At 38.7% G+C, this 19,174-nt stretch overlaps 1 protein-coding gene and 1 long non-coding RNA gene across 3 annotated transcripts in view; one reads left to right on the forward strand and one right to left on the reverse strand.

The window, feature by feature from the left end:
- The window catches only part of itpr2 (inositol 1,4,5-trisphosphate receptor, type 2), a 66,249-nt gene that overhangs the window by 20,606 nt on the left and 26,469 nt on the right, over positions 1-19,174 (forward strand). For both annotated transcript variants that reach the window (XM_024281735.2, XM_024281737.2), the window contains exons 27-42: positions 649-735; positions 824-949; positions 1,034-1,156; positions 1,262-1,462; positions 3,055-3,306; positions 3,380-3,505; positions 3,630-3,758; positions 3,857-3,977; positions 4,072-4,253; positions 4,393-4,535; positions 5,580-5,688; positions 15,814-15,931; positions 16,596-16,777; positions 16,872-17,052; positions 18,398-18,645; positions 18,724-18,924. In XM_024281735.2, coding sequence (XP_024137503.1) covers positions 649-735; positions 824-949; positions 1,034-1,156; positions 1,262-1,462; positions 3,055-3,306; positions 3,380-3,505; positions 3,630-3,758; positions 3,857-3,977; positions 4,072-4,253; positions 4,393-4,535; positions 5,580-5,688; positions 15,814-15,931; positions 16,596-16,777; positions 16,872-17,052; positions 18,398-18,645; positions 18,724-18,924 — 2,529 coding nt within the window. The remainder of the gene's footprint in view (positions 1-648; positions 736-823; positions 950-1,033; positions 1,157-1,261; positions 1,463-3,054; positions 3,307-3,379; positions 3,506-3,629; positions 3,759-3,856; positions 3,978-4,071; positions 4,254-4,392; positions 4,536-5,579; positions 5,689-15,813; positions 15,932-16,595; positions 16,778-16,871; positions 17,053-18,397; positions 18,646-18,723; positions 18,925-19,174) is intronic.
- LOC118598874 lies at positions 7,999-10,500 on the reverse strand. Its single transcript, XR_004948083.1, has 3 exons — positions 9,812-10,500; positions 9,637-9,722; positions 7,999-8,093 (listed from the first exon to the last, which is right to left on the reverse strand). It is a non-coding gene; the product is annotated as an uncharacterized LOC118598874 (long non-coding RNA).

Raw genomic sequence — 19,174 nt, forward strand, 5'->3', positions numbered from 1 at the left:
TTTTTATATGTTTATTTTAGTTAAATAGATCACTGCATGAATTAATAACCATATATGACCAAAACTTGTGATTTGTATCATTCTTTAAACGAAGCAGGAATCCTGCATTTCTGATTCTGAGCAACCTGAATTCTACAACCTCTTAGACCATAAAATATTATTTTTAGTTATAAATATTCTTCTTTATGTTCTTAACTCAGGATGTCTTAATTTTGTTTTTGCAGATTTAAAATCACTGCGATAATTATCTGTTTTTATATCAAAGCAGAAAAGAATCAGATCAACTTCTCTGTTTTCATTTGGGCCATCAAATGTTCTAAACTCCCCCGCTGCATTAAACTGTAAGGGTTATTGAGCACAGACTCTAAATAGAGGCTCACAGGACAGATTACACCTGGATGCCATATTTACAGAACACGTTTTCTTTTCTTCAAATTGGTAGATAGAGGGAAAAAAAATAATCCAAAGTTGGCTTTTCTGCAGCCTGTGGTGTTCACCCACAGTGGCCTTTAAACTTGGGAAGCTGGAAGCCCACACCGAGCAAAAAGCTTTATTTAGTCATATTTTTCTCAATATTTAAAAAAGGAGGCTGAAAAGGATTATAATACCGATTCTTAAAAATTATTTCTTTTGTTGTTTCTCTACTAGGACGTTGTTCTGAGTCCAGTACAGGATGAGGACAACAAACCTCAGATTGACTCCAACAAGGAGAACAACTACATCACAGTCAAAGAGGTGATTTATTTTTCTTCAATTGACAGGATTTTCTAATTAAAAGTATAATAAAAAATAAGGTTGGAGAATAATTTAGCCTTTTCTTTAGATCGTGCAGCGGCTCACGAAACTGTGCAATCAAAGTAAGAAGAGCCGAGTGCAGCAGCAGCGCCTGCTGAAAAACATGGGAGCCCATACTGTGGTGCTGGACCTGCTGCAGATCCAGTACGAGCAGGTAGATGATAAACCAGTGAAGCTGAATCCATGTCATGTTGGTTATTGGTTGTTTAAAAAAATCTTGTTTTTCTTGGTGTTTCAGAGTGATGAGAAGATGCGGGAGATCATGATGCTGGCTCACACTTTTCTGCAGAACTTCTGCAAAGGAAATCCTCAGAACCAAGTTCTTCTGCACAAACATCTCAATCTCTTTCTCACACCTGGGGTCTGTTGATATTTCTTTTTATGACAATGCATTATTTCTTTGCTGTAATGTTTACTAAAGTTAATAATCTTCTAAAATAATAATCATAGTTCATTTTTTCTCCAGCTGCTGGAAGCTGAGACGATGCGTCACATCTTTATGAACAACTATCAGCTGTGTAATGAGATCAGCGACCGCGTCGTCCATCACTTCGTCCACTGCATCGAAACGCACGGAAGACACGTCAAATACCTCAAGTTTTTGGAAACCATTGTGAAATCCGATGGGAAGTATGTGAAGAAATGCCAGGACAAAGTCATGACAGAGGTAAAACTTTCATTTTTGGTTTTACTTCAAAACTATTATCCAAGTTATGAACATAAATGAACCGGGAAAGTTGAAAACATCCTCAAATGTTTCTCATATTTACTTAAATTGATGTAAAAGTAATGCTATGGAAGTGTATTGCATTTAATTAAAACAAAAAGAAGATCCTCTAATTTCTATGTGCAAAAAAAGGGTGATTTTCAATCTGATTTTTTTTGTGTGTTAAAAAACAGGTGATCTTAATTCTAATTTAAAAAAAAAACTGGGTCATCTTTATTCTATTTTTGGTGTAAACAATATATTACAAAAAATTGGGTTATTCTCAATCGAATTACTTTGTGTATTAGAAAATAAACGATAATCTAAGGTCTATTTTTTCTAGTAAAAAAAAAAAAAAAATACGGTTGATCTGTAGTTACTGAAGACACTGATTTCTCACCATAATTATCAACAAGCTAGGAAACAAATATCAATATTCAGCACTTTAATAATCTCAGTAATTGTTAAATTTTCAGATGATCTGCAGCATATTTAATAACATAAATTATCTTTGAACTGGAGTAGATCGGAGGTCACCTAAACTTACCTAAAGTTCATGTATCTTGAACATATTTTTAAGACGTTTTAATTTTTAAATCTATGTAAATGCAAGTGTAATTTAAAAAAAAATAGCAACAGAAAAAACATTTAATTTTAGACGCAGCTCGCAAGTGAGTTGTGCTATTTTTAGAAGAGACCTGCGGGCAACTTGTGTGGTTTTTGGGGGTACCAACCTGGTGCGCCTCCACTAGGTGCTCACAATGTGGGTGTGGTCAACTTTGTGGCTCACAGGCTGTTTTTCAATACATTTTTAAAATGAATTTTGATACAAGTTTTATGTTTTTCTAAATATTTCTTTCTAACTTTTGGATACTTTTTATGTTTTTTGAGATTTTTGTTTTTCGACCTAATGCTTTCTTTTGTTTTCTATTATTTTTTCAAATTTTTTTTCTGCTTTTCACTCTAATTTAATTTAGGACTACAACAGTTGTAGTCCTAAACGACTTGCAATACTTGAACACGCTAATTCACTCTTAAGAGAAAGAGGAATGATATTAAGGATTTCTGTGAAGTTTGCTTTAACAATAATGAGTACTTGTGATGTTTTTTTTATTTTTAATGGTGAGTTACTGACAAATTGATCATGTTTGTCTGGGGTATGCACTTTATTGACGATCCCTGCCTGTTTCTACAGCTTCAAATGCATCAACATTGACCCAAATCTCATAGCTCAGAACAGACGGATCCTATTTAACAAAAAAAGTCCAGCTGTAACTCATCATCACAAACAAAAATTGACATTTCACAGCACATAAACTATTATTAATATTATTATTATTATTATTATTATTATTATTATTATTATTATTATACTATTGTGTTTTTTTTCAAAATTAAAACTCAGATCACCCTTTTTTTTGCAATACACTTCCATATTATGTCATGTCTGCAAATGAAAAGTGTATTGAAATAAAAATATGACTCAAAATGAAGGCACAAACCAAAGCCACCCCTGTAATGATCTACTTGAACTTGCTCCTCTCTGTCTCCAGCTGGTGAATGCAGGGGAGGACGTCCTGGTGTTTTACAATGACCGCTCGTCCTTTCAAGTGCTGAAAGATCTGATGCGCTCTGAGCGGGAGCGCGCTGACGAGGATGGCCCTCTGGCGTATCACAACACGCTGGTGGAGCTGCTGGCCGCCTGCACGGAAGGCAAAAACGTGTACACTGAGCTGAAATGCAACTCTCTGCTGCCCCTGGATGACATCGTGAAAGTGGTCACGGAAGAGAACTGTGTACCAGAGGTAGCAACCCTAAGGTTTTAGTTTGAACTTACTCAAATGTGGACGCATTTTCAAGCTTCTCTTCCCCTTTTAGGTGAAAACTGCATACGTGAACTTTGTAAATCACTGCTATGTGGACACAGAAGTTGAAATGAAAGAGATCTACACATCCTGCCATATTTGGAACCTCTTCGATAACTTCCTAGTGGACATGGCCACAGTAAGACTCCTTTCATGTATTGGCTCCTAATGAGGTGGTGTTCATGTCAGGGTCTTTGAGACGACAAATGTGGAGAAGTCTGCTCTGATGATCAGATAATTGAGACTTTCTCTTTTGTTTTAAGGTGTGCAACACTACCACTGACCGTAACCATGCCGACCCACTCTTGGAGAAGTATGTGACCGACGCGGTGATGGGCATCGTTAAGGGTTTCTTCAGCTCACCTTTCTCTGTAAATCACTCCGTGCTGCAGGTGATGTCTGGGTCCTACACAGATGCAGCATTTTCTAACTTTATTTGGACTTTAAAAAAAGACATCCTCTTCTTGTATTTGAACTTTTCCTTTTGCAGTCAAACCAATCTACCTTCATCAAGCTGCTCCAGTCAGCTTTCAGACTCACAAACTGTAACTGGACCACCTCTGCTCAGAAGGCCAATGTTGAGAGTTGTATCAAAACCCTGGCAGATGTTGGTGAGTAAATTCTAAGTTTGTGAATGATTTAAAAATGTGCATTATGTTTGTGTATGAGAATTTCATCTTCTTGCGTTTTATTTTCTGTCCTCAGCAAAAGCGCGTGCCATTGCCATCCCGGTCGATCTGGACAGTCAGGTCAACCATCTGTCCCTCAAGGTCCATACCAGCACGGTGCAGCGGGCGGCCAAGGACTGGAGGATATCTGCCCGCTCGCGACCTCGGAAAGAGCCCCTAGGAGGCCCCGATTACAAGAACATAATTGACAAACTGCAGGTGTGATATTTCTTCAGAACGTTGTAATTTATAGAATTAATATAATTTCTTGGAATGTATCTTTTTTTAATTTCAAAATAAAAGTCGTAAATCAATATCTTTATCAGTAGTTAGTAATTTCTCTGTCTGTCACGTACAGGGGGTCGTGTCCCTTCTTGAGGAGCAGTTCAGTCCCAGGGTTCAGGCGGAGTTCTCCGTGCTGGTCGACGTTCTTTACAGCCCAGAGCTGCTGTTCCCAGAGAATGCACGTTTACGCTGCGAGAGCGGCATCTTCATGTCAAAGTAAGCCTGTGAACATATCAGAAGTCCAAATTACATTATTGCATTTCACGACACTTAAAGCATAAAAAATAACTAAATAAATAATAAAAGTTTGAAAATAGATCACATTTTTCATATTTGAATTTTCAAATGCATATTTAGTTTAAAATTGCTGCTGTGAATCATCCAGCCATCTAATTAAAATATTAGGTTCTAAAGAAATATACTGAAAATGTAAAAAGCTAGTTTAAACCTTTTTTATAATTAAATGAAAAGTTATTTATTTATTTTAATTTAATTTAATTTTGTTTATTTCAAATAAATACTTTCAAAAACTTCCAGAGTTTTTTTTCTGTACAAATCCATAAAATATGGCTTATAAATGTTTATAGGAGATGTAGAAGGACATAATATATATAATATAATATTTTGGAAAAAAACTTTATCTTTAAATATTAATAAAAAACTTTCTAGTCAGAAGGCATAAGGTACTTTAAAGAAAAAATGAAAATTCAAATTTCAGTAAAACGAAAATGTATACAACCACTTAAAAATACATAAACTAGCAAAGTAAAACATACTGTTTTAGATAAACTAATTAAATATTAGAAAAAATATAATAATTAATTTAAAAAAGAGAAACAGATAAACCAATAATTGTCTATCAGTTAAAGGGGTGGGAGGTGTAAATAGGATTGGGGATTGTGTGTGGGTCAGGGTGAGGGGGGGCACTTTTTTTTTAATTGTTATACTTTTTTTTATTTTTTGTTGTGCTTTTTTTCATAATATAATATTTTCATATTATTTTATTATTATATTATTATTTTCTGTTTGAATCAAAAACTTAAAAACTCTTCGTACTAGCTTTTTGGTTAATAGCTAACTTCATGTTTATTATTTAAAAAGTGAAAAAGTCCTTAATTTAAATAAAAAAGGCTAATTTTCCATTTACATTATACTAAGACTGTAAATAGTCAAAAAACACGACTTATTTTTTTAGATTTTCTGGTCTCCCTGCGTATGTGGCTACATTATAAGAAAGTGTGTCTTGTGTTTCTTTGCCAGACTAATCAAACACACCAAGAAGCTTATGGACAAAGAGGAGAAGCTGTGTGTGAAGATCCTGCAGACCCTCAGAGAGATGCTTGACCAGAAGGAATGCTTTAATGAATCTGTGAGTGCTGGAACTCTTTCAAAATTTATAGCCGTTTTCAAAGTAAAGCTTTTCCTGCAGAAATATGTTTTGGCATCACATGCATACAATAAACACTTCCTGAATAAGGGAAAGTATTCCGAAGTTTTCTAAGGACTTTGGCTCGCCTTCATGCTGCCAGCAGCAATGTTCCCCCATCGGCAGTGCAGCAGTCCTTGTTTTCCCCAAGTCTCTGGGCCCAGAGCCCAGACTCCTCTAATCACTATGCTTTAGGTTGTATATGTTACATAAGGCAACAAGGCACTTGAGGACACTTTTGTTCTGAGCAGAATAGAAAGAAGGAAGTAAAGGGAGGTATAGGAGGTGGGGGGGGGGGGCAAGCACTGAACAAACAAATCAATACTGCAGCGAAGTGAGATGGAGGTGTGGAGTCCTCCCTCTCCTCCTCTCAGACAGAGGCCAAAAAGTGAGCATCAAAGTTGGTGGAGGAGTCATAAGGAAGTGTCTTTGTGTTTTTTCGATGTGGACCTTTGGGTCAGGAGGTGAATTCAGAGCTACTGGAAAGTTTTCACACAATGTGCTTCTCCTGTAAATCAGTCTTCAGAATGAAGGCAAACGTGATGGAAGCCGGTGGAGATGAAAAAACACTCACCGGTCACTCTATTAGGCACACCTGACCAACTGCTCGTTAACACAAATTTCTAATCGGCCAATCACATGGCAGCAAGACGATCTGCTGCATCTAGCGTCAGAATGGTGAAGATAGGTTTTTGTTTGTTGGTGCCTGATGGACTGGTCTGAATATTTCAGAAACCATCTCTTGGGTTTACAGAGAATGGTCCAAAAAGGAGAAAATATCCAGTGAGCGATAGTTCTGTGGGTGGAAATGCCTTTTGATGCTAGGAGTCAGAGGAGAACGACCAGCTGATAGTTGGAGCTGATAGAAAGACAACAGTAACTCAAAAAAATCACTGGTTACGACTGAGGTCTACAGAAGAGAATCTCTGAATGCATAACACGTCCAACCTTGATGCAGATGAGCTTCAGCAGCAGAAGAACACACCGGGTACTGTTCCTGTTAGCTAACTGAAGCTACAATTCACACAGATTTACCAAAACTGGACAATAGAAGACGTTGAACGTTAAAAAACGCTGCCTGGTTGGATAAGTCTCCATCTCTGCTGTAGAATACGGATGGTGGAGTCAGAATTTGATGTGAAAACATGGATCCATCCTGCCTGTATCAACGGTTCAGGCTGTAATGGTATGAGATATGTTCTCGGCACACTTTGAGTTCCTTTGTACCAACTGACCATAGTTACAGTATTGTTGAGGACCATCTCTTTATGACCACAGTGTACCATCTTCTGATGCTGCTTCCAGCAGGATAAGGCGCCATGTCATAAAGATGGAATCTTCTCAGACTGGTTTCTTGAAAGTTTACTGAACACCTTTAGGATGTGGTAGAACAGGAGATTGGCATCATGGATGTGCAGCTGACAAATCTGCAGCAATTGCATGATGCTATCATGTCAATATAAACCAAACTACCAGTGATTCAGTAGCACTAAGGATTAAGGAAGTTCTGAAGGCAAAAGGGTGTCCAACCTGGTACTAGCAAGGTGTACCTGTATTGGAATACAGTTTGGCTGCAGAGACTGTCTGTGAGCTGAGTCGACTCTAAACAGCTGCAGGTGGAAGTGCTTTTTTTATTTTTTATTTTTTACAGCATCTCTGGGATGCCAGACAGCGCAGTAAAGACGTGTCAGATGCATGTGCGCCTGTGGATGAGTCTGCTGGAGCGTTTTATTTGTGTCCTCTGTCATTTCCCTGCAGCCCTGAGTGTGGTGCTGCAGCCCCGCCGCATGAAACAGGGGGGAGAGGGAGGGGAGGGGGGTGGCGATTGATGGAAATAATGAGAGAAAGAGAAACGGAGACAAAAACAGAAGGGGGAGAGACGGAGTGACAGCGTCGGCAGCAGAGGTTGGTGGCTCCCCTGGGGTGCAGCGAGTGGGTGGTGGCGAGTGAGAGGAAGGGAGGGGGGAGAGGGAGAGCCATGTGAGGAGCCATGTGAGTGGAAGGAGGAGAGGAGGGGGGGCAGCGTCTACAGGCAGAGGGATTGGAGAGAAGCAGAGTCTGCTCAGTACATGAGGAGACAGGGCAGGGGGTGCGCTTACGTAACAGCCTGCAGTGGCTGAGCCAGCGTCACGTGGACCATCACGTTCTCACTCCCCCCTGTATTCTATCACTCTGTCCTCCTCCTGCTTTGTCTCTCTCACTCTGTCTGCAGCTTATTCTCGAGCTCGTTCCACCCAGACCCTGACCTGTGCTTGGCCAGATCATAGCTGGAGCTCTGGCTGGCCCACCTGCACTCGGATATAACACTTGTTCTGGCTCCTCAAGCTCATGAAACTTTGGGTTGAATCCTGTAATAAAAAGCACAATTTGTAATAACATTTTCCAAAGATCATATCAAACACAAATGTTTCACAAATGACGATTTAACGCTCGTAAACTAAAGACAAAAGATATGCTGAGAAGCAGATTTTTATGGAGTAATTTTTGTCTATTTTAGTCATTTGACTTTATATTTATTGAACATTAGTTAAATGCTTAAAGTCCCGCTCCTATCATCTTTTAATCTATTTTTAAAGCGTTCCAAGAGGTCTTTTAATCATAATCATGTCAATTTTAGCATAAATTAAAAAAAACTTTTATCACTTTCAAGACCCGAGGCTCAGTCGTCGAACAGCTGTCTTACACTCAAGATTTTTCCTGGCAACCGTCAGGTGTTTTTATTTGATTTACTTTGCTATAATCATTTGCTGGGAATGGTTTTAGTAACCCTTAATTCTATGTTCCCCTGAAATCTTTAATAAAAGTTTCTGCGGAGCGGCACAAATTCATCGCCTCTGAGTTGAAGGCGTGACTGTTGAGCACATTAACCCCTCTCTTCCCATCATCCATCTGTTTACATGCTCTCCTGCTAGTTTACCCCCTGAAAAACCTTTAAAAAGTCATGAATTTTGATACCTGAGCCTTAAAAATTGGGCTGATTGAAACTTTTCACATTTCATGTAAAAAAGGGTTTACATTTTTTTCAACCAAAATTATTTTGATCAAATGATGAAAATAAACATTGAAAATGCACTTATACACTGAATTGAGAAATAAAAGAGCTCTAAATCATCACAGCACAGACCACAAAAAAAAACAAGATAAGAAACTATAGTTTTGATCATAAAATGAGAATAAATGAATAAACTGGGAAATACACTGAGAAATTGGTCTTTATATTTGACATGCATGACGAACCCTAATTAGCAGTGCAACAACAATGCTGAGCAATATTCAATCAGATGCCAGCTCAGATGAAGAAAATGAAGATGTACATGGATCTATTTGTCCACATGTTGATGCATCAGAATGGAGCAGAGCACGGAGCTTGTGGCTTGTAGTAGCTCCTACCTCACAGCTACAAGCTTTATTCTACAACATCTTTTCATCTGCTCCTGATTAACAACAATCATAATAAAGAAATATTCAGAAATGCAATATTAAGCTTTATATATGTCCCAAATGGCACGAAATAAAACAGTGGTGGGACTCTAAAGTTTTAAGAATTATCATTATCCAAGTCATGTATTTGGCTCATATTTGCCTTTTTTTTATTCTCATCTAACAATGGAGGTTTGTGAACAGGGGGTAATATAAAAAGAACCCAGACAGTGTAGGATCAAACCCTTTGTTGCCTTGAGTTCTTTTAAGGGATTTGGAGACAAAAAGGAAAATATAAAAAGCTCCTTCTAGACCATTTAAAGTAGACGGAAGCAGCAGGGTTTTTTTTTTGTCCAAGACATCACGTCTTGAAACTGATGTTTGTCATGTGCTGTCATATGTGCATATGTCTTCTTGTTTACAGCGACTGAAAAGAAAAAAAAACAGTTATGCAATAGATCCTGCTCTTACCCAGCCTCCTCTTCCTCTCCCTACCATTCACCCACTGTCTCTCGGCCCATCTCTCTTTCTTCCCAGCTTGCCAAGTTTCACACCACCTGCCCAAGGCAAAGCAGATTTACAGATTACCACCCTCTTGATGCTAAAAGCATCGCATGCACGCATGTCGAGGTAAAGTCTCACTCACACAGGCTTAGGCGTGTGGTGGCGTGCTGGCCGTCTGAGTAATTGCGTCTTACAGGGGTTTCCCATATCTGCTCATGGTCATCCTCCTGGAACTCGTCTTACAATTTCCTCATGAAGAAGACGGTCTCTTTAACCCAGTTTTACTTCATACAGTAATATGCAGCCTGATGAAACATCCAGGCCTTTGTTTTGTCATGGATTGAAGGTTCCTCCTTCCTCGAGCCCTCTTCTGGTGCATCAGTTCAGCTATGGTTTAGGAAAGCACCGCATGTTGGTTTCCATAGCGATGGGGGATTAGCAAATGTTGTTTGTCTGCTCTGGTCATGACTGGGCACAGAGGGTCTGTGTGCTCCATGTAGAAATGCCTCAGGCCTGGAGCATGCTGCTCACCCAGAAGGAGTTCCTCCACCAGAAACTGCTCAAAATAACTTCCTAACTAGTGAAGATAGACCGATGATGATATGATTAGCAACCAGCGATGAGGAAATGGTCTAAAGTCTATTCAAATGGGTAAAAAAAAACAACACAAGTTTAAATGTACAGCTTTTAGCTTATTCCTATATAGCCATTTGTATCGTATCTGATACATGCATTTGTGAGATCCTCTATCCCATTAGGATCATCCAAACTTTCCCTAAAAACCAATTGCTTATAACTTAGTACAGGTTTTCAGCCCTGTAGTTCATCATCATTCCACTAGGGGCAGTAGGAGGACTTTTCCTTCCCATTTAAAGATGGCTGCCTCCATGAAATCTCAAAAACAATTTTGGCGGGTCAAGTTAAAGATGTGTGGATAAAATTTGAGACGATGGGTAAATAAGGTGCTATTTTCCTTAACTCATGTCAACAAATTTTTAATCTTAAACTCGCATCGTTGTGAAAAAAATCCAAATCACCTAACGTATAATTATTGATGCTATATATCCCATTAAAATGTATTTTTGTGGGTTTCGTTAAAGAGTTGAAAAAAAAATTAATTACACTTACTTGATTACAAAATTTAAGCTTTTCTTCGATTTAGTGGGCTTTACACGGTTGAACTTGAAGTTTAGTTTAACGATATTTTACGACAAAAAGAAGAAAAAAATATTTTTGCATCCAATGCACATTTACTGTATGTAAAGTTAATCTTTTCTCCTATTTCTCAAATCAAACACACATGCAAATCTACCAAAGACACAACACAAGACATTATAATTTAGTTATAAACTTAAAGGATCTCAAGATGAGGCATCAGGCCATCATGTCTTAAATCTTTTGGGTTTATTGATATAGCAAAGAAAGCTCCTCTTATCCTATGAAAGTAGATTCTTTGTTCTCCATCTTTACATTTGATTACCATTTAATGCCACAACTTGCAACAAACTTTGAAGATAAAAGGACATACACAGCAAAACTCGACATATCAGCGCTATCCCTCTCTTTATACACATCCTACAGCACAAATTCTTGTTCATTTTAAAGTGAAATTTTATTAACACCAAATGTATTGAAACCATCAATATGTTAATTTAGAAACTCAGTTACCAACATATTTTAGGCAGGAAGGATGCAAAAAAAGCAGAGGGGTAGAGAAAGAGGCAGTAGCGGGGGAGGATGGTGACCGAATGACCTCACCCCTCACCCCGTTGGCATGTCTGCCCGCCCCGCCCCATCTAACACACACACCAAATGGAGTCTAATCTTAGCCTCAGTTTAAGACTCTGTGCGAATTCCCTTACTACTCCTTAACCCCTATAGTCCAGGACTATCTGTTGTCCCTGGATATCAGCAGCAATTCGGACACTATCCTCACTTTTTTGCATTTGCAGCCATTTAAAACGTCAGCATGTAGTCTGGAGTGCAAATACTTAACATTTCCACTAAAAAACAGCCAAAAACTAACCAAATTTACCTTTTAAGGAAAACCTAAAAATGATGCCAGTTATCTGGTAAGCTGCTGTAATCAGACCTGTTAGTTTACTTACGGATTATTATTGTTTTTATTTAAATAAAAGGGTTTTGTCCTGAATGAATTGACTTCACCTTTCGGTTTGCGTGTTAAAATGTTAAAGCCTACAGCTCATGCATGTAAACATCTGCTACCGATTATATTATTTACTGTCGTGGGGAGCTTTTCTCCCCAACTCTTGTTATTTGAAACTGATTGCAATGTGAGTTAGGCCACTTGTGTTCAGGCAGCCACATGACTGACAGAACGATGAATGAGATGAACTGCAATCGGTGTTCAGCTTCAGCTAAAGCCGCTGGCAAAGAATAAACATCGTTTTTTTAAATAATTCATGTTTAAATTGAGCATCATCTGATTTGATGATTCTACTTTATATTTGATGCATGAATAAAAAAGAAATGTTCTATGATGTAGTGGCAATAAGTAATTAAAACTTGTTTATTGCACTTAATGCTATTGATGATGTTCAATAGGTGATGCACTTCAGATAGTCCATATTTGTAGGTGATCCATCTAAAGATTAATGAACAGTTTTAATAAAAAAAGGTCATACTAATTCAATTACCTTAAAAACATTTTTGAATTCAGACGATTGAAGTTCCACGCTAAGCGTTCAGGTCAGGTCGACCTACCCTCAGCATTATGTATTACCATCTTTAATGAACACGGTGAGTGCCTAACAACGTTAGCGAATAACACTTGCACAGTGATCCACCAGTTAACCTTTTGCTAAATGCTTGTTTGCGCTCCTGGTCTTGTCTTTCCCTGAATGGCTTTCAAAAATTGCTCTCACATGTGGGCTTAATTTGTTTTGCTGATGTGCTTGTTTGTTGGGTAAAATCATTTCATGTGCTGTGGAGCTGCAGCTTGAAAATACTGCAAAAATGCAACTCGTGATGCTTAGTGCTTTTTTTTTTTTTTTAAGGATTTAATCAGATGCACATACCATTTGTTCACCTAAAAGCTGCCGTCTTTCATACTGATGTTTAATGTCTGTTTTCAAAGGGTAATGGGTTTGAAAAAAATTGTGGAGACAATTTAACCGAAGAATTGTGTTTGAGTAAAACCCACTCTGTAATTTGGAGGTTTAGGTTGTGAGGCTGTGTAAACCAGGAACACCTTTTGTTTCTCATGTGAGAACATGGGCCATAAAACAACAAAAATTCCCAATACATACACTGGTAATCTATATCTTGAATGGTAAAATCATGCCATACTTTTTGCAGAATCAGGTTTTCATTATCACACGGATTTTAAACAGAAGGAGTCTCTTGCCACAACAGAAGGCAGGAGTCATGGTCATGTTTTTCCATGATGCAGCCTTTGCTGCCTAATGACTGTATATAAATGGACAAAGCATGCTGTCAAGTGATTTTTTTTTTTTTTTTTTGCACAGGACTGATTTAAAAGCCCCCTTATTTTTTGTATTTCTTTGGACACTGTCAGGCGAGCCCTTTATGACATCATCAAACCCTGACCTTTCTGAAAAAGGCCAAACTAGCTCAAAACTTGTTGGAACAATTGATTGTATATGAGAACTGGATCAAGTGAGTGTGATGTCACCCATAGAAAATGCCTTATTTCTGGATCCAACAAAATAAAGTAAATTCAGTTGCCTTTTTTTTCTTTTTTGCTATACGAACGCCACCATGTTGGTGCCAGATAATGCGAGTAAACACGGATTTGTTAGCGTTTGGCTAAGTCAATAATTCTATGGCAACCACTCCTGCCAATCAGAAGTGAGTTTATTGGAAGTTCACACCCATACCCCTTCAAAAGTCCTGTTACTTGTCACACAACTATGTGTGTGAAATTTGTTCTCTGCATTTTACCCATTCCCTAGGGGGAGTGGTGAGTTGCAGACACAACTGCACTTGGGCTTTTTAACTACAAGTTATTTGAGATATAAATTGACCAACATGATGACTCAAAAGTGTGTGGTGCTAGCTGGCCCCCATGTTGAACTTTTGAAACGTTTGGTTAACAGATTCACCCAAACCAGCTTTCAGTGGTAGGGGTGTGGACTTCCAAGAAGAGTGGTTGCCATAGAAATGTTGACTCAGGCCGACTCGAATTAATCACTAATTTCTGATGTTGTCTGGCTCCAACACGTCAGCATCAAAAATGACTGAATTGACTTCATTTAGTTGGAGCTGGAAGTAAGCTATGGAGGAAGTCACACTCACTCAGTCTAGTTTTCATATAGAGTCAATGGTTCCAACAAGTGTCCTTGACCTTTTCAAACCAGGAAATGAGGAAAGTTGGTAAAAAATAAGTTTAAATTCTCTACTTTAGACAGCCTTATCTCATCTACATATTTTTTTAATCATCTAACAAGCAAGTTTTTTAAACTGCTTGTGATCATGTTTTTGAAAAAAACTGTAAAAGTGAGACTTTAATCTGCATCCTGTAGAAACCATGAAGTTGTAATTGAAGTTTACAGTTCAGTGTCTTCTTGTAAAGTTATTGGACTTGTGTGGTCTGTTTGGAAACTGCATTGTATTCATAATCCCAGAAAAAAACTCCTCAGCACCCAAACTGATCTTGTTTGGAGAGCGCTCCCCTCACTGTGCTAACCCGACTTGAACTGCCTCTGCTGGTGTCTCCCCCAGAGTGAATGGTCTGACCACCTAAAGCAGCACGCTTGCTTTGTCTTTCGGTCGTGCTCGTCTCCAGAGTGGGAGAGCTCTGTAGACAGCAGAGCTGTTAGAAGGGGAGGGGGGCTGAAAGATGCTGGCTGTGGAGATTGCAGCTCATCCCCAACTTGGACACCAGAGCCGCAGTGTGGCGTGCCAGTGCACATTTTAACACATCATGATTGTCTGCCTCTTGTTAGTTTTGTTTTTTTTCCCACCCACCTGCCTCCTTGTCTCCTGCTTTTGTCAGGTCTACCTTTTTTATTTTTATCTCTCTTTCTTGTGGCTCTTGCATCACCTGACTGGAGTTTTTCTCGTCAATGCAGCAGCGAGCAGATGACTCAGAAGGGGCTGACTCCTCAGCTCCTTCTGTCTCTGCAGCCAGCAGACTGCATCGCTCGGAGAGACGAGGCGAGCAAGAGAAAAACGTGCCCCCCTCCCCAATCCCTCAAACCCCTCCACTTCCCATCAGGAAAAGGGGACATGTTAAGCCAAACATGACGGAATCTGCAATCAGTAAAAGAGTCGGCGCTTTATAAAGTATAGCACTGAGCTTGTAGTTACACTGAGAATGGATTGTATTGCTGTGAGGAAACGAGTGAAGCTGACTTAATGGATCATTACCTTCAGTTCGAAAAAGTGTGTGTGTGTGTTTTTGTGAGGCGGCTCAGCCAGACAGTGCAGGCAGACAACTGTCTCTGCTGACTGCAGATGAGATGGAGTGTTTACTGACACAGGGAGCATCAGCTACACATGCATCCACACATCTTTGCTCCTCGGCGCACTAAGCTTCTGGATTTTCAGCTGCTCCACACCTCGCCTGCCTCCACAGCAGACATGAGGCTGCATCATTTGTTCCTCTTACTGTCAAATACGGCTGGACAAAGTTTGGCACGCTGTTAAAAATTTATTAATTCATGAAATATTGTTGCTGGCTCTTAGGACTGCAGTAATATTTCTATCAATTTACTGTACAAAAGAGCTCTTTTTTTTAACTACAACTACAGAACCAGCAACAAACATATGTGTGTTATAATTTAGCAATAAGACAAAGTTTTAACTTTGTTTTAGGTGTGAAAATATGTGCAGTAAAGGTGAAAAAATGCCAAAACTGTCAAATAATGGAATTTGTATATTTTTTTCTCAAATACAATTATTTCAAACTGTTCAGACTAACACAACTTTAGAATGGACACTTATTGCTTATTAAAACATTATTGAGTTGAATAAAATGAAACATTTCTTTTGCATGGAGCTCATCACAAATAGGTTATTGCTATGTCAATATTTTATTTTATTTCTTTGTAACATTTGTATGATTTGCCAGAAAATGAAGGGCGCAAAAAACTTTTTAAAAAATGACCACGTTAAACAATTTTGACACTGGATTTCACATTATGACTTTTGCCTCCGCAGGGAAATGAGTTAAGAAAGATCCTGCTCACCCGATACTTTGGAAATCAAAAGCCTCTATCCAGGTCAGAGCTAGTGAGCGGAAACAACTCATCTGGAAGTTTTGTCAAGGCATCTGGAGGTACTGAAAATTCCCCAAAACTTCCCCAATTTCTCTTTTTTTCTGTCAGTTATGAATTCACTCTAAAAACTGAATCTTAAGAAAGATCTTAAAAAAGTAATAAATTTTGTCTCATTTTCTGTTTTGCAAGAAAAATAATCTTAAGAAAGCAAAATTATGTTATTTTGAGAAAACGTGTATTAGTGACTTGATTTTTTTCCCTAAAAATAAAAATTGTCACTAAAATCAAGAACTTTTAACTTATTTCTTGCAGTGTTTATTCTTCATCTGCATCTATTCATCCTCTCTCTACCAAACAACTCTTTTCTTTCTTTTCATTTGCAGGAATTCCAATAAATCCAGCTTTAATTTAACTTGTAGATGTAGTTCATCATCTCACATTACTGTTGTGAACCTTAAAGCAAAGTATTAGCATGTCAGAGCCGAGGCTGGGATTAAAAAATTGATTAATCAAATTGTTTTCCCTTTAAAAGAGCACATTTGATTAATTGAAATCGTATTTTCTAATTAATTAAAAATACTCTTCTGTTGAAAAAAATACAAGAATTTATAAATGCATGATTCAAATGTCCATTTTTGTTTAATTTGAATCACAAATAATAGTAAAACTGTTTTTTAGATAGGTCTTAGTCATCAAGTTTAAGCTTGTTTGTGATTTTTGCAGGTACTATAATGGACTTTGATAAGCCCCGCAACACCACGGTGGACATCCAGTGTCTTCTAGACTGCGTTGGAGCATCGGAGCTGGTCATTGATCTCATCATGAACACCAAAAACGACCTTGTGTTTGAGGAGAGCATCCTGCTGGGCGCTGCTCTGCTGAGGGGCGGGAACACACAAATACAGGTGATCTGCAATGAAATCCTCAGTTTTTCTTCACGCTTTTTTTTTTAATTTTTTTTTTTATTGCTCCTCATCACTCATTCTGTCTCCCGACCAGAACTCCTTCTACAACCAGCTGTCCAAGCAGAAGAAGTCTGAGAAGTTCTTTAAGGTTTTCTACGACCGCATGCGTTTGGCGCAGCAGGAGATCCGAGCCACCGTGTCCGTCAACATGTTCGAGCTGAGCTCCAGAAAACGGGATGACGACAGCGACGTCAGTTCCAACAGGTTTAAGAAAGGTGAAGCTCCATTCAGGCCCATCTGTCTGCCGCTTAAGCTGGATTGAGGTGTGAGGGTATAAGAGGTGCTTGACTATACTCTTCTGAAAAAATAAATAAATAAAAAACCTTACCAGGAAGGATAATGGATTCATATTCATGTTTAAAACAACAGGATCTTTCCTACTTTAGTCGACTCTTTACTCAATCCTCTGATCTGCATGTCTGCACTCGTCTGTCTTCAGCAAATCACAAAAATTGCATATTTCTGGAAAAGTTTAGAAAGTTTTCTTGACTTGCAAGAAAAATTTGCAAGCTTCGTTGATCAGATTCAAAAGTTATTTTCTCAGCACATTCCCTAAAATCTTCAAAAGATGATAAGCTCCATGTTTTTTCTTTAAAATGATGTATAAAGGTTAAAGAACGAGGGCAACATTCTTTGCCACTGAACATTATTTTCACACCTTTATAACAAGGTTTTTCAGTAGACATTTTAAACCTCAGTTAAAGTATTTTCTGGACAAAGATATAAAAATCTCAGTAGTTTGTTTATCATTTATATTAAATGACTGTTAGTTTGTTTAAAAATAAAGAAATATCCTTCAATTTATGACTAGTTTTGTCTCATAGTGCTATAAAGAAAAACGGAACAAAATAAAAATCAAAAAGTATTTTTTTCCCCCGTAAGGCCAAAGTCTTATAAATTCAGAAAACGTATATTAAAACTCTAAAAACTTAAGCTCTGAACAGTAAAGTCACTAAAAATGTTTAATTTAGCATTTTTTCAATGGAAAAATAGAGATTTCTGATAAATTGGTGAGCTGTAGACTAAAGAGTTTAATTTGTATTTCTTTGAAATGGGGTTAGTGTACTTAGTGATGTCCTAAGATCAGCCAGGCATTAGCAGGAGTGAAAGCCGAAGTTGTTCTTGGTGTTTTCGGCGTGTGGGGTCCCGAAATTCAGCTCAGCTTCAGGTTTAAAAACAGTGGTGGCGTTTAAATCCACAGGGATCTTTGTTGCTCTGCTGACAGACTGTTGTTCTCAGTTCCTGCAGTCACATGTCGGCCGCCATGTGACGACCCACACCACAGGCTTATCAAAAGGCCATTGTGCCGAGATTGGCCAGTGTCGTGCAACAGAACCCGAGTGGTTCAGTGGTGGCCCACTTGTCAAGGCCCGTGTCTGGAGACGAAGCTTCTGAATATCATTCATTGTTTTGTATTGGTCTATAAGTGGTGAACCAGAATTTTCCAAGCATGCTCGCTGAGACGGCTCTTCTCAGTTCTGCCCGTTTATGGATTCATCTGCTATTGAATCCTCTGGTGTGATCCTGTAATCAGGATGCTCCTTTGCTTTTCTGCTGCAGGTAAAGAGTCAGGGCTTTATTTAAGGGAGGACATGCGAGGGCAGCTGAAGGAGGCCTCGTCTGTCACCTCCAAGGCCTTCTGCGCCTTCAGGAAGGACATGGACTCCGACCTGGAAGGCCAGTCCAGCGAGATGACTGGAACAGAGGAAGCTGTAGAGGAAATTCAAATGAGCCCGGCCATCACCATCATGAAACCCATCCTCCGTTACCTTCAGCTGCTCTGTGAGAACCACAACTCTGACCTTCAGGTGCACAACTTCTCCCAGATGACACATTTAGACAGCAATCCTGTATCTCCAGTTAACATCTTTCAACTCCTATTCCAGAACTTTCTGCGGAATCAGAGCAACAAGACGAACTACAACCTGGTGTGTGAGACTCTTCAGTTTTTGGACTGCATTTGTGGAAGCACCACCGGAGGCCTGGGCCTGCTGGGACTTTATATCAATGAAAGTAACGTGGATCTAGTGCTGCAAACCCTAGAGACCATCACCGAGTATTGCCAGGGCCCCTGCCATGATAATCAGGTAATTAAGGGGAAATTTCTTTGGCTAATTAAAAATGAAGCTAACATACAATACACACCTCTATGCTGATTTGTCACACCTACAAGCTTTTTAAAAGTAATTTTTTTTCACTCAAAAATTACGTTTTAAACTTATTTTTCTTTATATCATGAGAAAAAGGACCCAAGAACACTATAGAAACACAAAAAATTGAATTGCAGTGGGTCTTTAAATGCAATTTGTTTTAAGTAAAGAGGCTAACTTCTTGGAT

The sequence above is a fragment of the Oryzias melastigma genome, linkage group LG6, assembly GCF_002922805.2.
Source record: "Oryzias melastigma strain HK-1 linkage group LG6, ASM292280v2, whole genome shotgun sequence".
Classification (NCBI taxonomy): domain Eukaryota; kingdom Metazoa; phylum Chordata; class Actinopteri; order Beloniformes; family Adrianichthyidae; genus Oryzias; species Oryzias melastigma.